Source organism: Lissotriton vulgaris, chromosome 10 (genome assembly GCF_964263255.1).
Source record: "Lissotriton vulgaris chromosome 10, aLisVul1.2, whole genome shotgun sequence".
NCBI lineage: Eukaryota > Metazoa > Chordata > Amphibia > Caudata > Salamandridae > Lissotriton > Lissotriton vulgaris.
Genome location: NC_141698.1, coordinates 31655667 through 31671769, shown reverse-complemented (window position 1 = coordinate 31671769; position 16103 = coordinate 31655667). Strand labels below are relative to the sequence as shown.

At 42.7% G+C, this 16103-nt stretch overlaps 1 protein-coding gene across 4 annotated transcripts in view; it reads right to left on the bottom strand.

The window, feature by feature from the left end:
• Window positions 1-293: 293 nt before the first annotated feature.
• The window catches only part of SLC38A5 (solute carrier family 38 member 5), a 418440-nt gene continuing 402630 nt past the window's right edge, over window positions 294-16103 (bottom strand). For all 4 annotated transcript variants that reach the window (XM_086940341.1, XM_086940342.1, XM_086940343.1 and 1 more), the window contains 3 exons: window positions 8601-8745; window positions 8284-8387; window positions 294-5508 (listed from right to left, as the gene is read on the bottom strand). In XM_086940341.1, the coding sequence (XP_086796467.1) occupies window positions 5404-5508; window positions 8284-8387; window positions 8601-8745 (354 nt within the window). In that variant the 3' untranslated portion in view covers window positions 294-5403. The remainder of the gene's footprint in view (window positions 5509-8283; window positions 8388-8600; window positions 8746-16103) is intronic.

The window sequence follows — 16103 nt, the reverse complement described above, 5'->3', positions numbered from 1 at the left end:
CATAAGTATTCAATGCTTAGGGGCAACAATGGCGATCCCCTGGGGAGACACAAATATTGCTAACCCAGGCTTATTTCAGGTGCAAATTAAGTCTTCCTCATTTCAAGCAAACCAGCTGTGGTCTTCTGCATCGACGTCAGATTGATTTGTGAACTGGTGTTAGATTCTAACAGCACAGAGAGAATGGAATTATAAACCTAGGAGGGCACTTCCATCACCAAACATGAACAAACACTTCCAGGCTGAAAAAACAAATGTATCCAATAAGCTTCAACTTTTCAAAAAATCACAACTTTTATTTCACAAAGGTTTTTTTATTTCACTTGAACTACTACAAAAATAGTTCTTTGGTGTCCCCACACCATAATAATACATACCCACAAATATTTATTGTTTTCTTGAACACCTTTTCTCTTCGTTTGGTGTCGTTTTCTTTTTCAAGTTTCAACATTTTTTTGGCTCTGAGATACTTTGTGGAACGAGTGCCCAAGGCATCCTCAACCTGTACCTCGCGGGACTGGTAGGCCCTTTGGTGTATGTAGCATTGATTCATTTGGTAAGTTATTTCTGCATGTCTTAATCTGCATGGGTGTTTGCATGGTAGAGAGAAACTGGGAGGTGTGTTGCAGGACAGATGAGTAGCTGTGAGTTTGGTGAAAGGAGCAAAGAGCTGGGGTGTTCAGGGTCCACCATTCATACCCAACAACTCCACCCTCGTAGCCAAGGCAAAAGAGGAGAAAGCTTGACCAGCCATGGAAGACTTGTTGAAATAAGAGATCACAAGGATGGTCTGAAAGGTATCGTTTGATGAAACCCATTTATAGGGCTAGTAAAACACCTTGAGGTCACGGGCCAACAATGTACAGGTGCTGATGGAGAGCTGAAGGACACATCAAGGCTGTCCAAGCATGCTCACCCTAAATTGAGGTTCAGAAAAAGCAGGTAGCAGCAGCATTCTAGAACAATAGCAATATCATTTGCTGAGAGGCCTCAAAACTAAAAGATTTTAAAAGGCAAAGTCTGTAGGACAGGGGTGTGAAAGGAAAATGTGTGAGCACATGGCAAAGCAGGACAGGTGGACAACACACATCACAGCACTACATTGGACAGTAGAGTGACTCAGAGATGTGTCTCTTTGTGTATGTGTGACATTTATATGAGTTTGAACATATGTATAAGACCTAGATGTACACCCAGATCAGAGGCTGCAGAGACGAAGGCTCAGTTGTGCCGAGCAGGCTCCTCCCGGCACTGGCAGCAGACTAGTGGAGAATGGCCTGTGCAATGTCCTTTAAAAACCCACACTATCCATTTGGATGAGGGATTTCAAACTCCATCAACAAAGTATATCCCACAGTTAAAAGAAGTCACAAGCCCTGAGGAAGCAATCTGGCAAAGCAGCAATTTGGCACATTACAATATTCTGTGCATTAATGCATCATGAAAAACTTCCCACCAGATATGAGTGAAGGATCTGATGGGAAAGGGGAGTGTGGGGAGACTTTTCAGTCCTTTGGGTGAATAGCAACAACGTCATGTTGGTTCGCGCTCCCAACTTCCATCCCAGGGAGAATGCCGTAAAATATCAACATCGGCAGAACTGGCATGAACTGCACATGGACCATGTACAGCAGAGTATAAACCGTACTGACAACCGTCTCAGGGGAAGCTGGACCTTAAACTGTACTTTTTCTATAAAATGGTAAACATTATGCGTAATGTTTTGGCAAAATAGCTTTAGAGGGTTTTATATAAAAGAAGAAAAGTCCAGAAACAGAATCTTCTCTGTTCTGGAAATTCATTTCTTCTCTCATAAAAAAGTACCCAAGGCAGCCTTGGTATGATTTACAGGGTGCAAAAATAAATCAACACTCAATCAAAGAGAAGCCACAACAGAAATAATATGTTGTGATGGGATCTGAAGAATACAAGACTCAGGGAGCATCTCAGGTGTTCAGAGAAAATGGTGCACCTCTGTACCCTATTCATATGCCTGTCCAACGTCTGATTTCATAGTCTTAGCCCGGCGTACTAAACACCTGCAGATGACCTGTAGGAGCAGGAATCAGATTGTGATACAGCAATCCAGAGTACAGGTAACATGGCAAGGTACTCCGCGGAGCTTTAAATGCCATTACCACTTGAATCTAAGACTCAAGGTCTCCGTGATTAGCACACTGTACAGCACAATGGTTCTATACTCGAGTCGTGAGACTCACGTCACAGTCTGAGTTGCTGAGTTATTTACTAATTGCCAGACTAAAAGGAAACATAGCTTCCCAACAACTGGTTGAGAGATGAAGCAGAGGGCCGCAATGAAGTACTCTGAGCCATTGATCAACGTTACACCTAGGGGAAGCAGTACAAAAGCCTCCTCCCGAGTAGGGTAATGAGAAATGTAAAACTTGAGCGTTTCTTCGCCCCACTAGGTTTAATATCACTAGTCATAGAATCCTCACTCACTTTAAAGTTAAGCAATTATTTTGGATCAAATTTTGACAAATAATGCTTTTTGGATTAATTTTATGGCAACACCAAGTAACTTCAATTTTCTGCGAAACCTGGGCTTTGTGAATGTACAGATTCACTTGTCTCACAAACCTTTGTGACAATACACTCAGAGGTAATCAAGGTTAGTAATACTAACCAATACATTTAAGGGACCCCTCATCCAGCTCTGAGAACAGTCCCTTTAGAGTGGCCCTGAAGAACTGATACTCGTAGCAACCAGGACTCAGACTTGCGGACACTGCTTCTGCCTTAGTTTAGTATCCTCTTGATCCTTGTTCATAGCACAACTTCATTGCTCTACTCACACGCCTCTTTCCAAGCACTCTCATTAGCTTCACCGATGAACCTTTCAAAGGAACAACCGAGGCCAGTCAGAGAATTGGTGAGGTAGACATTGAATGGCAAAAGTTACGTTTTTTTGTCTTATTTCACAGTTGCCAGAAGCACCTCTCTGGATACCTGAAAGGAAATGTTTCCTATTTGTAGGCAAACACTCCATTCTGTCTATGTGTTTCTCTCATCAACCTCCTTACATGCAGTAGGCACATAATACCGCACAACTGGTTCTTCTTCTGTGTGATTAGAATCCTCTCCACCATGATATCTCCTACCTCCTCTTTGGACATATATTGAGTCCTGTGGTACAGTCGTGGCAGCTCAGAACTCGTCTTGCGGTCCAAGAGGAGTTATACAGATTATAAAATTAACAGTCTCTCTCAGTGTACTTTTGTTTCCTAATCTAAAACACTTGATAAAGACATTGCTCTAAGAATGTTGTTAATTGGTTCCCAATGTAAAAAAAACTCACAAACATTTTGCTGGTTAGAGGTAGTTGTCTTTTTCACTGGAGTTGCCCATGTTGGTTCAAGCAGCTAGAATGACCTGTTTCGAACCTGAAGTCTGCATAAATTCTTACAACAGAGTCTTTACAGAAGTTGTCCAGGATTTCCCTAGCTAGCCCATGAGCAAGAGCTCTGCTACCTCTGGTAGTGATACGGCACGTCTCCTGGCCTGCAGTTCATTCCATCTCCCTAACTAGTACTAAGCACTGGCCAATACTCAGTTGGAAGTACTGGGCTACCAGGCGGTTTCTTGACTTGTTAAAAGCAGCAGTGGGCTAAATCAAGCCTCTTTGAGGACATCTCACAAAGGTTCTGGAGGCACATGATTTTAAAAGAAGGCTCACGATACGTTGAGTGCTTTAAGGGTGATAATTGAGGTACTGAAAGAAAGTCCTTAGACAAATTAAGAAATCCTAAAGTTATTAAGAAGACCCAATGAGTTTAAGGCTATGCCAGAGATCTGGTTATTCTATTGACACCAAAGATCCTGGTTCTTGAGTAAACAGAGAGACCACAGCAAACTATGGCCCAGTGTTCATAAGCAAAACAAATTCCAAGCCTGGAGAGGTAGTGGCAGAGTGTGGCAACGCAGATACTCAAACCGCAAAATGTCTGGTTCAACAGGGACTGGATCATCCAGCGCACCGAGAACAAAGGAGGAGAATGAACAATCTGCTTGAGAAAGGATAGAAGATGACATCCGCTCAACGGACAGACCAGTAGGGGCGATGTGTTTTTTTGATCACTACATATATTTTCTTTAACTCTGTTGCTGGCAGCAGAGCTTGCCTCACCTAGACGCTGTCACATGTTTCCCGATATACCTGGGGTATATGATTGAAGTGTTGAAAAACTATGTTTTGGAGAACTGCAGCAAAAACCGATTTTTTTTCTAAGCTCCCATGGTTGACACAGATACATTTATACAAAAAAATGACTCATGTACAATCCATTTTAAAGGGGTCTTACACCGGTTAGGGAAAATAAAAAAAACTAGGAAAGATATTGTATAGCATGATGGAGCCTTCTCTATCACACAAACAAAGACAATTAGGAGTCACTAAATGCAGTTTCAGCCTGTGGGGTTACTGTGGCTCAGTCAAGTAAACAAGCATTAGCATAGCAAGGATGCCATGGACCCTGATGCAAGCAATAAAAACATCCTCTCCCCCCAGATCCATGTAGGGTAGACAATACTAGGGTGCAGTGGGACCTTTGATCCTGGTCCCTTTGCCACTGCACCTGCAGCAATAATGATAGCAACACACCTGGTAACACATGTATGGACGGAAAAAGCTGTGGAATAAGAGGATAAACTTAGATGAGGCAAGCAGATGGAAAAGAAGCTCCCTGGCAGCCATCCTGTCTGCACGCAGATGGAGTTCTGTGTGTCTAGTGCAGAACTGAAAGCTTGTAGCATGCATTTGGAAGCAGGCGTCTTCCTATTGGTTTGTCTGTCTGACCTGAACCCAAAAAAGAAGGACTTATGCAAGACAAAAACAGCATCGTTTTCCCTTTGATGGAGGTCATGGTAGGCACATCCCCACCCTTTTGCCCCATTGACCTTGCAAGAAATGTAAGAAGCAGCCCCAGCGGTACCATTTTGCATTCAATGAAATCAATAACTTAAATGGCCACTCTTCTGGGTCGAAGTTGGATAGAAGATGTAGCCTTGAGCATCGGGCGGGCATCACACCGCTGGTTCTCTTGGTGTTTTTGGAATAGATGGTTGATCTGCGAGATGGCTTTCAAGTAGTAACAGAGAGGCTGTATGCAGCAGGTTATTTTTTCGCATTTTGGCTTTGCGTGGAGGGTTGAAACCAGGGACCTGTGTCCACGCACGGAGAGGACACGGGTCCGACAGCAGCTTCCGCCAGTTTTGGAGATGACGGAGAGCAGAGGCGTGTGAAGTTCTTGCCTGGTGGTCGCTGACAGGCTCATTGATTGTGCTCCCACAGGGGCAAAGAAGGCGTGTAGTTTGTACGAGTCACTCAGTCACTGCTGGGAGGAAGACGGAAGAGGCCAGGGCAGGGGCAGATAGGGCTATGTGTTAGTGCCCTCCGCCGCTGCTTTTGCCCGTCGTCACCCAGTCCACGATGATGAAGCTCAGGCTCATGATCATGAAGATGAAGCCCAGGGCCGCAAACACAGCAGCCTGTAAGACACATAGGGAAGGGAGGAGAACACAGGTGAATAATGCAAGTTGTACCACTGTCTTATTAGATGTCATCTCTAAATTGCCCCGAGAGACCACTCCCACCATTAAGCGCAACAACCAAAATCAGAAACAAAAACTAGAAGACTGTGGCATTGGCGTGGGGGGGGGGTATGATTACAAGGCAAAGTAAAGAACATACATTGATGTATATTGGTGTGTTCCGTAGCTCAGGGTCACTCCTGGCTCTCATCGTCCCACTGTTTTACCTTATATAGCTAGACCCAAGTCTCCCCTTAACAGCCCCAACTACTAGCACAGTATTCCATTTCTGACGTTTTAAACATACATGCACAAGGCCCAGGAAGGGTGAATGACTGCTGCACAAAGTAGAGGACATTTCCCCATGCAAGGAGATGAAGCAATTAAAATCCATGCAAAATCAAAGTAAGTTTTGTCAGAAAAGGGCATGACTGTAATGTGCATAAAAATGTAAATGCAGTCAAAGTAACATAAATTCCATATCCTTTTCAACCATGTAATTCAGATTTGAGGGATACAGAGAAGTGGGAGGTTAAGGAATTCTAAACCACCCTAAAATAGATGAAGACCTCCACTTTCTTCCTCTGCCACATTCAGAGTGCATGGGATAGCAAAGGTCCTAATGGCAGTTTTGGCACTGGATCTGCCATCAGGAACCCCCGATCGGCTCACCTGATAGCAGAAAAAATCTGGTCCTTTCCGTCCAGCACCACTAAGGTGGGACAAGAAGTCCTCAAATTATGAGGTGCTGGGAGAAAACTCCTTGCGCATGAGCAATGCTGGCTATTTTCTTTTTACTTCGGATAGATCCCTGCTTGGGTCTATCTTCAGGTGTAATATATAATTGATAACAGACCCACCATTCAGTGATAGACAAATGTACCTGTGAAGCTGCATTTTACCCCCGAAGCAGCTCACGCCAAGCATGCAGAATGCATTTCAGTGGAAAAAATTGAATCTATGAGAGAATACAAGTTAACATTTGGCGGCCAAGGCTGCGGTGGCATGGCGGGGGCGCCGAAACAAAGGAAGATCAGCTTCCGAGCAGGCACATTCTAAATGAGGCCCTCAGTATTGAAGAGCAGGAGATAGGACAGATCTGGAGATGGGACAGATCTAGACTGGTCATAGGGGACGTGCAACAATAAACCTGATGAATGTTCCGATTGCTACACTCTTAGTGGTCCTGAAGGGACTTTGAACGCAAAAAAATGATCTGTAACTGACACGGTCTTACTAGTCTGAGTCAGCCTCAACGAAAAAGCACAATGTTTAAATTACAGAAGACTGTAAACAGAGCCAGTAGAAGAATTTACCACTGACCTACTCATTGGCTGAATTCCTCGGAAGAGGAGGTATCCACAGTTTGCAAAAAATTGAAGGGAAAGAAGACTTACATTTCACAAAAGATTGTTAAAGAAAGAAAAGATAAATCAAAAAGTGTGAAACAAAAATAACTTCAGAAAAAAAATCTCATTAAAACAAAATAGATAATTGGATGTGTTCAAACACTCATTCTCAGACAAAATTAATAAAATAACTGAGGGGCGACTGCCTCTGTGCTGCATTCCAGGGCTGTAGATCACTCTGGCTGTCTCAAAAGGACAGTGACATTTTGATCTCTGTCAGACTATAAGCACAATGAGTTACATTTAATTCAATACTATTTTCAATAAGAAAATAACAAAAAATTTAGTAAACATGGCTTCATCTTATATCCAATAGGTTTTGGATACACCTTGATTTAGAGGTCACAACAGCCATTCTGCAGTTTTGTTTGGGATTGCTCTTTCCATATGCAAACCATTTTTGATTTGGTAATAGTTTAAAGTAATTTAAAAAATCACATTAAACTTTCCTAAATAAATCCCAGCTCAGTCCTGCTCAATAATTTAAAGTCTTATGAAAATTGGTCTAGAAGGGCAGAGCTAAAGGGGTCCTGAGGGTCACAAAAGTAATTTAACATTTTAATCTCTAGGGCAAGGTTTTTATATTTGGAATAAAACTGATCAGTGGTCTTTCTGTAGTTTCACATTAAAGAGTTATAGATATCTTGACAGGCAAACATCCCAAGTCTGCGCAGTTTAAAAAAAAATGACTGACAAGGAGTGTGATTATGCTAACGCCAACAATCATACGCCAGAGCATCCATCATCATACGCTCACACACAAGAACACAAACACACCATCAGAGGCCAACATATCCACCATCATACGTTTACACAAGCAACATCAGATGTCCACATACCTACCATCAAAAGTCACCACAAACATAGCATAGGCCAACACATCCACAATATTTCCACACAACCGTAGGACAGCAACACACCCACCATCATACCTCAACACAACCGACATCATGCAAATGCATAACCTATTTCATGTCACATCCACCATCCTTAGCGAACAAACTTATCATCAACCGTCAACACAACATCCTACACATCCTACAAATAGAAAATACACTTTTCCTAAAGAAATTGACTTTAAAATTGGGCAATTTAATGTCTTAAATGTGTTATATTATCCCATATTTTAATGTTAATGATTATTGAAGGACAGAAAATCATGATGGGGAACTTAACTATCTCATTAAGGGATATCCAATGGGAAATGTTTGTCAAGCCACCACTGCTCTCCAAACACCTCCCGTAAAGGAGACCTAGGGTTCACATTCGTCTTCACCTTTTCTTTGTTTCCCTAGTGATTCTAATTGGCAGAGACTGCACACACCTGTATTTTGGGGCGGGATCTCAGCGGCTCCTTCTCATTGGGAACAATGCGGATGTAGAAAATGCTTGGAAGGATGAAGATCAGACTTGGTGCTGATGTCGCTCCTGTGAAATAAGGACGAAAGAGACCACATGTTATTGAGGCAAAGAGAAGTAGAGGATCAAATGCAAGAGACTAGCTGGGAATAGGTGGCTTTCAACGCATGACCAGCCCGCATCCCTACGCTGGAGAAAGGCTCATTCACGCAGAGGTGACGAAGGGAAGAGACTCAGAATTGACATCTTGTATGGCTGAGGTCATGTGCCGGACAGGCTTACCAATGATCCCAAAGATGTCACGGATGTTGGGTACAAAGATCACAAGCAGGTTCACGAGGATAAGTAGGACAATGGCAATGGCGGTGTGTCTCGCCCAGTGGAAAGTCTTCCCTGGAAAGATAAGCTGCTGGATCGCCCGCCGGATCTGACAGAGAAGAAAGACAGACCTTTATTACTCCAACCAATCAATGTTGTTCCTCTAATAAAAGGGCACCACCTTCATCCACACCTAATCCCAAGTCATCTTTGACACCTCTGCCTGTTACAAATCCATAGCACAGTGAACTGAAAACAGCACTGCATACTGCAAACCGCTCATCATTGCAACAACTTCTAGTTATCGGTTTAGTGACTATTGTTCTACAATAAATAGTGCCCCATCTCCATACTCCTGTGCTTGGATGGAATATCTTATAAGGTACCGGTACTACAAGACTGAGCGCTCATAAAGTCACTTTCTTTTGAACACTGTAACATTTCCACCTAATTAAGTACCTGCAGCCATTACTCGTGGAGACTGGTGTATTCATGGATTGTGAACTTCTGCTCCTAACCCTGACCCTCGTGCACAGTGAGCTATTGCTCTGGTGAAAACTTTAGTTAAGCGCCATCTCCTGCTATTTTGGCTTGAGTGGTGGAAGATAATATCAATTCCCATCTTTTCATGAAGTAATTGTTTTCCAAGTCACCACCTGGCTAACTTGCCACTTTTGTAGAAGACAAGAGCACATGACCTACCACCTGAACATCTCCATTATAGAACACAGGGGAACAAAAGGGAATTCACCAGAGAATATATTCTCGTCAGAAACAGAATGTACAGAAAAATAATAGACTTCTTCCCATAACACTCTGAGATGATTCAGAATGAATACATCCGAAAGAAACTGTAGAATGTAGGCCTCAACAGGCCTCTTTCAAAAGTGAGATGCCTCAGGATTGTGGGACTGTCAGAGCAGAGAGGGTAATAATAAGTTATATGTTGAGACTGAACTATTTTGTCGAATGCCCGATGGAGCTACCTGGTTTAGCTATAGGGGAGATGGACCGTGGACTCCCTCCTTGGTCGTCATCTACCCAGTCGGCCGTTAGACAGGCCTCATTTCGTCTCTCCCTGTTGTCTCTTCCCCTATCCCCCCTTTCTCTCCTTCCATGCCCCCTCCCCTTTACGCTCCATTTTTTTTGCCCTCCTTGTTCCTTTAATTGTTTTTCCCATTGAAACCGAGCTATTTGGCCAATGCCCAGAGGAGCTACCTAATAGCTATAGAGGAGATGGGTTTTGGGACTTCCCCTCGACCGTCACCTACCCAGCCGGACTTTGGACAGACTTTCCTTTCGTCTCCCTGCCGTATCTGCCTCCTATCCCTTTACCCTTCCCCCCTACACTTCAATTATCTCGTCTTATATGTCTCTTGCAATTGTTTGTCTAGCAACTGATGTAAATTAGAACTGATGTAATCCTGTAATTGTAATTTTTGTGCAACCTCATGTAAAGCGCTCTGATACCTCCGGGTCTAGCCAGCGCTATATAAAACTATATAAAACTCTTGAATAAATAATAATAAATAGAATAATAACAACAGTTTTCCTGCACTGGTATATTTTATATAGTCAAATGTGACCACCACCCTCATCTTCTGCCGTCCGTTTATATATAGTCTTAACACCCCAGAGCTTTGAAGACAGAACTTGTGCGGCCCTTCGAAGGAGTGTAGTGCAATTACTTCATTGGCTGAAGTTCAGACCTTACTAATATGAGGAATGTGCTACTAAATGCACCAAGGAACGAGAATGATTCAAATATTAGACTTCATGAGAGATACCAATGCTGGAGAACTGATGTTACAGGTAAGGAAGGTTTTCTTCTTCAGTACTGGATGTTTCATAGATTTATCAGCTTGAATCAAACTAGCCAGCAAAAGGGCAACTGGAAAGAAGGGGCGGTGAGGTAAAGCTTGCATTATCTGAACAAGTTCCAAAACACTGTTTGTCCTACTAAATATTTCCTTCTGGTCACTCTACTGAGACAATGGTGCTAATGAAAATGAGGCAGCTTTTCCACCCAATGCCCGGCAGGTGTCCGCAACCAGAAGACCGGCCATCTTTAATATGCCCCTGACTTGGTATGCTCTTGTCATTCTCTAGAATGGTGACATGAGTGGTTTGCTTTGATACTGATTGGCTCTTTTTGTGTTCAAACCCCTCAAATTGCTGATCTGATGTCATGAATTGTCCAACTGTTTTCCTAAAATTCTGCAAGTGTAGCAAGACCTAAGTAGGGGTAGTTGGGTTTAGACAGAACACCACCACAATCACTTGTATGTGGATGTGAAATGATGTTGTTACAGTATGAGCCCAGGATTAGTTCAGAGTATCGCCTTGTTTTCCTAGAAAAGTCTGAGTGCCCCCTACATGCTGGGAGGATGTCGAGGTGAGAAAGCCTACCTTCTTTCAGGAAAATGATTTTATCTTAGATTTATGCATGGGATGACACTTGAATCTGATTAGAACTGTGCCATTTCTACTCAGTGGACTATACTTGACAACATGCAACTGATACAATAAGTAGTTCCTTTGTTGTGCGATGCAAAATACGTCTCTCTGAATCTTTCAATTGAGAGGCGATGCAAGTCTATCAATAATGCCTCACCCAGACTGACGCTATGAGGATGAGGGTGTACTGTTGCCCCTTCATCTTGGCTCATACCTTTCTAACAAGGTAAAATAGAGGCAAGCCACAAACAAAAAGGCAAAGCAAACCATACCAACAAAAGCGTCTCCCCTCGAGCCACAAGCTGCTTGTACCTGATGGTAAAGGACTGGTACTCATTTTAATCCTCGGTTGCAAAGAGGTCCAGTCCTGAATACTGCGTGTCAATGACTCGGGTACTTCTCACACTTGTGATTGAATTCCTTGGTTCTTCTAATCACTTGGATTTCCTGGTGAGACTTTTGTTGATGGTGAAATGCTTTTGTTGGCCCTGTGCCAGGGGAGCTTTGCTTTAATTGACAACATCCATGCCTCCGGATTACTAATACAATTGAATCATGCTGTCCATTTTTATGTTCAACAAAGCATCTTTGATGTGCGGTATAAAATACTAGTACGTCTTCCAGGATGTGCAAAAGGGGCTGAGAAGACAACCTAAATGTGATACAGGGGGAAAAAACATCATTGAATGGGCAATGGAACATACAAGCAGTATTCCCACATGTGAGGGCTGCTCCAGTGTTGAAGTTGAGAGGTCCTCTGATGTCAGAATAGGCATAGAGATCATCGTCAAGGGCACTGTTGACAAGCGTGGGTCACGAGAAGGGATGACATTGGTCGCTGATGAGGGTGTCTTGGCTACTTTTGACAAAGGATGGGCTGTCAAAGAGGGGGGATGTATGGTATGGGTAAAGGTATTGGTGATAAAAAAGCTTTTAGTCATTTATTGGTAAAGGGGTGCACACAGATGAGGGAGTCTGCAAAGTGGTAGAGGAGCTCTCCGTTTCATTGCTATCCAACGGAGGATCCGCCACGTTTTTCCACTTCTGAGACTTCTCCAAAGCAGCTGAATGTGGAGCACTCCTGGTCGTGGAGGTGGTAAAACCTGGCTTTATCAGAAATTGTGCTGCAGGGTATACAGCAGCTGTATTAAGCAACCCGGGACCAACGAAAGTTGTTTTGTTTTAGACATCTTGCATTAATAGTTCTATTCTCTGTATTAAGGTGTACGATGGTACTGCTGGTGTCCTTGTGACGGAAAGGTTAGTGTCAGAGGCTCTTCACTTGATTCCTCAAGAGGTAGAACATTTCCAACTGTGGTTAGGTGTACTATCAAAATACTGAGTTCTTAATAACGACCAACAAAAATGTAGGCTCCAGATTAACTATACACTATGATAACTCCATATCTAGGCACCTTGAGGGTACATAGTTCTTCAAGATACATAGATATGGAGTGAAGAATAGTAATCTATGCCTACCTCTATGTACTTAACTGGATGGCACAGTGGTAGTCGTTATATTTGTAGGTCAAAATATTTGACTATGATATTCTGACAGCTATTACTCTAGATGGGTACAGTACAGACATAGTCTTAGCCATGTCTGTATGCTCCTTGATGACTTGAAATTCCTTTTTTCATTTCTTCCCAAAAAATATCAAACCCACTAAAGAGCATATTCAATATCTGCATTTTGATTTCTGGTTTAAAATTCCCAGCTTTAAGCCAACTTGTCTTCTGACGATCTTGCTGGCCTGATTGCAAAATCCTACTCCACCAACATCCACTGAATTGTTAATGACTTGATTTTTTGTCTTATTCTCTGTCTTTTGTGATGGCTGTGAACTCCTGCTGGCTGCCCCAAAGAAGTCAGGGCCTTTAGCCATGTCCAATAATTCAATCATCTGCAAAATACTTTTAGCTCTCACCATGGTGACAGGTGATGTATTAATTTCTACACCAGGAGCACTGTTTCTTGCCTTCGAACATGAATGCCTCCTTCTGGCCCCAATAAAATCATAGACTCCAACCCGGCTTGGCTTGGTGAGTTTAGGGGGCAGAGTTTGACGCTTTACATTTCTTGTCTGACTGGGCCCCATAAAATAGTGCTGAGAAAAGGGTTTTCAGAAGGTGAGGGTCCGCTTCACAGGTACAGCCCAGACCTGACACTATAAAGAATTTATTTGCCAGTACAGACAAAAGGTTGTAAAAAAAATATGTTTTATACTCTCCTTTTCAAAGATATTCTGGATGCTCTTGCAGCCTATTTCATGAGAATTTGGTACTTGGTAACTTCAGCTTGCGACAGGACAGACATGCTAAGCTCCTTGGTGATGCTCTGAGAAAAAGCTATCGAAGTGCCATTGACATCTGTGTCGTCATCAACCTTCTCTTTAACAACATCATCCTCGGGCCCGACCACCTTGTACTTCAAGAACTGTCCGGTCAAAGAGGTTATGAATAAACTGTGACTGGTACTTTCACACATCCATTCTTAGCCGTGCCACGAGGCACTCTGGGGCACACTATTCACTTAAGTGAGGGTGGGAGGTGATCTTGGTTCAATTTATGGCTTCAATGCATTAGGGAATTTGGCAGTGTTGCGGGGTAGAGGCTGCTGACCAGGCTGAGGCATAGTCAGGGTGAGGACTGCTCTCTGGCACTTTCTGTCCAAGCCTCTTATCAGAAAGCTTATCGTATACAAAATTCTCAGCACAGACAATAAAGCACACTTCTGGTCCTTTATTCTTGGCCCCGCGGGTAAAATCTTGACACATTTCCCAGCCCTTCTGAATCTGTTTGGATACTGACAAATTTACGTCTTATGGCTCTTCTTTGAAATCAATCTTAATTCTACATCAGCGTCATTATTAGAAGAGGGCGATGTCCTTGGAGGCTCAGCCATGCGGCAGACTGGCTCTCAACGGAGTACAGGCCCATATTTACTAGGATCCTCTCAAAGGGCAGCTCTAGCAGTGTGCCAAAGCCTTAAAACAAAATGAGTCTTTAATAAGCTGCAGGTTTTCATGCAGGCATGTTTTAAGAAAATGCTACATACCTGTAAGAGTAGTTTTTAACGTACATCCATTACAGATTTACATGCGGTGTACAACTGGGCTTGGAATATTATCTCATTTTTCTTTAAAGGGAAAAGTGGATGTAGACCACACTTGTTTGACAATGACTGACTTCAGCATAAACCTAAAGCCCCAAATGTCCCACATCTCAATAGCATCTTCAGAATATTTTTGTTTGACATCAGGTTGGAAGGCACTGGTGGCATTAATAGAAAAACAAAATTGAAAGCAATGGATTTGAAGCTCATGGACTAGAGGGATACCAAGAACAGTCAATCTTCTTGTGCTCTATGTTTCCTATCAAGCATTTAAAGGCATTCTGAATTACACACAGATCTGTCATTTCGCGCGTGCTAAGGTCCCAACATCTCCAGCTACTACTACCCCTAGTTATCTTACACGGAAAATATGTCTCATACATCGCACTCCCCCTGTGAAAAATTACACAAGTACTGATTAAATCAGATACTTGATCCAATATGTATTGCCTGAAGAACAATGCACCAACGTACATGCTGGCTTTGGGCTGTTTTTAAAGTCGGGTGGAGTGAGACATCTACCAAAAAGGTGCCGGATGTTTCATCTTTCTTAGAGCGCTGTTAACATCAAAACACTCTAATAACAGCAGACGGTACATCTACCACTTCTTGGTGGAAAACAGCTAGAGCTATGCAGTCAGAACTACGCAGTACTATTACAACACAGGGAATACAATGGATGCGTTGTTACCACGTGTTCCATTACCAGGCAAGATGTTACAACGACTTATATTAGGGAATGTGTTGTTGAATTTTAAATCCAACATTGTACTGATATTAAGAATGATATATTGACCACTGGCTCTATTTGCCATAATTGACTCCATTTTCTGTGCTGATTCCATCTTGTGCAACAGGCTCCATTGTGAGTGAACTGGAACATGTTGTGTGGGATGTGTGCTTGGTACCTTTCAGGGAATGTGAGGAATGTACAGCTCAGTCTCGGAGTCAAAATACAGGAGCCTGGCCAGTTCCTCGACACAGACCAGTACGGTCAGCTTGATTTTTTCCAACAGAAGAAAGGGGGCAAGGCTTCTAGAACCTTCGCTCACATTGAGTAAAAGTATTAAAGCTGGAGGTCTTCGGGGGTGGGGGTGCAGGTGGAAGCTCATTCACAGAGTAGACGTACTGCTGGGAAACAGACGGAACTTGGGTCCCAATCGAACTCCCTCCTGGGCTGTCAAAGGGCTTCTTCAGCTTGAGTTGGCAAAGATGTTGCATGATCGATCGGTGAGGTGTTCCTTACTTTATATACATAATTTCTAAATTTCTTTGCTACATGTATATATGCTGCATTTTATTCTGGTGTTCCACTTGAATTACTTGATATTTGGGAGTCTGCATTAACTGATATATTTTGCCTTCCTTTCTAAAATATTGAATTAATAAACATGTGTGTCACTTTAAATGCACCTGAATTTGTCTTCTTGCCTCGCCTTAAGAGAGTGCTGGGTTTTGTTTTATAGTCTTGTCTTTCGGGAGTGCTGTATAACGTGTGTTGTTTAAAAGTGCAGTAGTGCATTTGCCTCCTCTTGGAAGTGCCGGGTCCAAGTGTGTCCTATTGAGACAAAATTACAAGCATTACAAATATCTTCCCTACTGTTGCACAGTCTGGAGTTATATATTTTTCGAAAGTCCAGCACTTCTTTAAGGCAAGTCGTTGTACAATTGCGTTGTAATGGAACGCGTGGTAACAACGTGTTTGTTGTATTGCCCATATTGTAATGGTATGTGTTGTAAACGCATGCATGATTGTGTCATACATCTCTTTTTGGCAGATGTCTAGCATCCGCCAAATTCTAACTAAGGCCCTTGACACCATACATATTGAAGATGTGTCACATACTTTATGTTTGGCTTTTAGCAGAGGCTATGCTTTGTCAGCAGTGTCCCTG